The 4,142-nt window shown below is 42.5% G+C and overlaps 1 protein-coding gene across 1 annotated transcript; it reads left to right on the top strand.

Annotated features, from left to right (window-relative positions):
* Positions 1-200: 200 nt before the first annotated feature.
* LOC137287110 (MAP kinase phosphatase with leucine-rich repeats protein 3-like) lies at positions 201-4,142 on the top strand. Its single transcript, XM_067819245.1, has 2 exons — positions 201-232; positions 2,548-4,142. The coding sequence occupies exons 1-2, from the start codon at positions 225-227 to the stop codon at positions 3,815-3,817; spliced, it is 1,278 nt and encodes a 425-aa protein (XP_067675346.1). The 5' UTR covers positions 201-224; the 3' UTR covers positions 3,818-4,142.

The following is a 4,142-nucleotide window of genomic DNA, read 5'->3' as shown; positions in this document are numbered from 1 at the left end:
TCAGTGGGATTACATGGAAGTAATCACACGAAGTGACTACAATCGTCATTTAGTATTCCGTCATGTGATGAAGGCTCAGTATAGCACTTGGCCTAATCAATGTGCCGGTATTGGCTACTGTGATTGGCGAGCTTTGGGTGTCCCGTAGTAATCGATAGAGATGATGCTGGTGATTCGTCATACAGTCGGCATCAGTCTGCCCACTCGGACGCTCTGCTGGAAACATGGCAAGGTAAGCATGGCAACTATATCTATGTTTTCAGACTTGCAGGCCTATGTTTTCAGACTTGTAGGCCAATCTGGAAGCCAGTCTGTATTAGGTCAGTCATATAGTCGTTTTCAAATGCTTGATACAATGATGATCTCACAAACGAGAGTGTCTACAGGTGGTTATCTTTTGGAACGTTAACCTGTTATACAAACTATGATTTCAGATCGAGCACCAGTAATTACTGAAGTGACAGCATTATCAGCAACATATTCTAACAAATGAATGTTAATGTGATGATACATTTCACCTATCTATAGAAATGGCTTCCGCCTTCCAGACGGTGTCTGGGGGTGATCATGGGTATGTTACATGAAACAGATTATGGACGCAGTGGATGACTGAGTAAATATGAACGGAGTGTATCTAAAGTTACGGTTAGTATGTGAAGTGTGGAGACATGAGCATTGATCCATGTTAGTATTCGCAGTAACGATTTACGGCGCTGCCTTTATTTGTTAATGTTGATGGCTACTAAAACATTGGCTAAGGATCACGGTCGTCTGTCCAATGTGATAACGGAGCACATTCTATACGGCTGCGTATGAAAATAGCAAAGAGTCATTGTGACTTATCTACACATTTTCTTGAATTTCCTGACTATGACACACACATGGATGATTTCACGTAAACTATCATGTAGCCTTATTGCATTGATACGACCAAATACAGACACGAATAACTTGTTACAGTGTAACCAGGTATGACACCTCTACCACAACATCATAATGATTACATCTGCTGCTTGACCATATTGCATGGTACACTAACTATATTACTCCTTTATGTATTGACTATTACATAATACACCTGTATACAGATCGTATTATTCTCTGTGAACCTGTATGCCTGTATATGGAATATATTACACCTGTATGTATACGGACATCTATATTACACCTACGACCGGACTATATATCACATGTATACTGACTATATATATATGTATTTACTGACTGATAATGTATTTACACCTATATTATGGATATTAATGCACCACAATCCTTGCTACGTTGTACATTATAAAGTATAACTCTAGATCGCAACGGCTAAATGCTGACTCATCGGCGTCAGAGCAGCATATATCATAGCAGCCATCACGCTATTAACTGTCCTTGCATCTAACCTTCGCTGTGTGTACGTTGATATGTTGCTAAGCAACAGGTGCCTGTTAGTGCTATATATCCTTTTGATGGCAGGGACTTACAACCAATATTTTGATGCACCCAGATGAACGAAATGATAGAAAGTATGCAAATGGGTGTTTCTTGACTACATGTATTCTGGTGCCCCCTGCACCCGCACACCGCACATGATGTAAGGACCACACTTGAGGTACTGGCAGACAATGTTTCATTCCTTCAAATGGCTACTAAGTCAGTGTTGTAGTTTATTATTCTATATTACAGTTGTACAGTGGAATGCGTATTTCAGTGGGCTTTCCATCTATTTATAACAAGTGGTAGTGTTTCCAAAAGGGGTCATGTGACCAGCCCCTATATGGATGGTTGGAAATTGCGTTTGAACCCGATTTTAGACGAACAGTAAAGATTTTTCGTTTGAAATGCTTGTCCGTTGAGCTCACTAAACATTTATTAACGCATGAAGGCATACGACAATGAAATGACTGTTGAAGACGAAAATAGCTACTGAGCACTTGATTAGAACGACTGTATATTCAACAGTGAACAGTTTAATCTACACAGGAACTGGTTTCATGTGAGTATTTTAAACAAACAATGGAGAATGGTCCGTCCAACTATTTAAAAGAGAACTGTAATCACAAAATTGATGAAATGCTTCTATTTCCCCTAAATTTAACACGTCTTCTTCAAACAGACGTTAAAACCACTTCAGAGGGATTTGGAGAAAAGGCTTGCTCACTTGCAAATTGCAACATTGCGATCCTCATTAGAGGAGAAACCAGATAGCTATATGTGCTCATCTCTGTATCCGGAACGCGCCTTCTTTCACCCAGAACAAGACAGGGGCAGTGTCCGAGACTGCTGTAGGGAACGTTATATAGTTTGACTCCAAAAGTAAACAAATGAAAATCTTCTCATCGACTTTGATAAAGTAACTGTTGCAAGAGGAGGGAAACGGATGGAATACTATCCCTCAGAAACACGGTATTGTAGTGAACGTATTTCACTTCATCAATCTTTCCAGGTCAGGTGATATAGACGTATTAGATACTTTGTGGTTGATGTAGGAATTTAGTATAGGTGAGGTATTGCGCCACAATTTGTAGTATTATATGCATGTGCTACCTTTTGCAGGCGAGTTCACGGAGACCACATGACACTAGGACCTATGAGCAGGGCCAAGAAGCAGCTGACGCGTACCTTGGCGGTATTGCCTGGACTCGCAAACCCGTACCCGGGAATGGACGACGTCACACGCGACAATAACGCTGACAAGGTCATAATCCGGCGACGCCTGTCAAGGGCGGATACTCTTGCAGGCGAAGAGCCTGTCTTGGAGAAGACCCCATCTAAAAACTGGAAGAGGCTGCTCCGGCGTCAGCGAACCATGGGAGATATTGGTGGAGACTTGCAGAATAAACCCTCAAGAGGAAAGCTTAACGGTCTCCTCGTACGTTTAGACAGAGCTAAGACAGGTTCTCGTCTCACCCGCAGCTCATCTATAAGTGGGTCCTACCCTGATATAAGTCATTTGCACGTATCGTTATCTCAGTCTACATGGAATGAAGGTCACGGGTGTAATATCCCTGAAGCGATGGAGTTTGACGAATCAGGTGGTAATACCGCCGATAGTAAGTGTCAGTCACGAGGGAGAAATCATCTGAGTCTTCAACAAGGAACCAATGAGGCCTATGGCAGTAAAACCGGAACCATAAATGTGCTGGAGAAGGCTCCTGGCATGCAACTTCGTAGTGGTAATATCATACAGTCTAGCAAGTTTGAGGTCAACGGAAGATCTGACAATCCTTTCAAGATTCACCGACGTGCTACGAACAGTTTGCCATCTTATTCGAAGATTTTAGAGTTTCTATATTTGGGAAGCATTGAAGCTGCATATAATGAGCCATTATTATGCAAACTGGATGTCCAGGTGCTTGTTGATTTGTCTAATGTACCATCGTCACAAGTTCCTGTCGGCAAGAAGACCACCTGTCCTTGTTTGTGCAGGAAACAGAACCACTTCCGGTCTCGCCTCAACGTAGGTATTGATGACATTGAATGGGAAAATATCTCCCAGTATTTCAGCGACATCAACAACTTTATCGAAGGCGCCAGAAAGTGTAACAAACATGTCTTAGTGTATAGCTACCATGGCAAGTCGCGCGCCGCCGCAGTGATAATCCAGTACATCATGCAACACTTTCGGTTGTCGCTCAAAGACGCCCACAGACTGGTGGCCACGCGGCGTCCAGGAATAGCTGTCAACACCGGTTTCTGGAGATCACTTCAGCGCTTTGAAAAGCAGATTCAGGAGTCGGGAGTGCCTTTCAGAAATCCAAATAACGAACCAGGCTTGGCTGTGGGGCCACCTAGAATTAGAGACGCCTGGACGGAAACATTCTGAGCAATTCCCCTACAGCTCATTGCACGACTCCAAATACTTGCACATTAGCTCCAACCAGCAGTTTTGTAGAAATGCATCCGTTAAAATTAAATTGTACAGTGTATATGTCCCAATAAGGTGTATGATTGTAACATATGTAAGTTGGTGGCGTCGTCATGTATTATTCCAAGCACGTGGTCTGCGCACACAGTACTCTCAAACAATGCAGTATAATAGCATGTCTGGACCTTGGGGACAATATCCATTATGCAAAATTATTATTGCATGAGGACGACATGTGCATGATAATAGTATTAAACCTGCGTTTATATGGGCAGTGCGCTCA

The sequence above is a fragment of the Haliotis asinina genome, chromosome 6 (genome assembly GCF_037392515.1).
Source record: "Haliotis asinina isolate JCU_RB_2024 chromosome 6, JCU_Hal_asi_v2, whole genome shotgun sequence".
Lineage (NCBI taxonomy): Eukaryota > Metazoa > Mollusca > Gastropoda > Lepetellida > Haliotidae > Haliotis > Haliotis asinina.
This window is presented reverse-complemented; position numbering and strand designations above follow the sequence as displayed.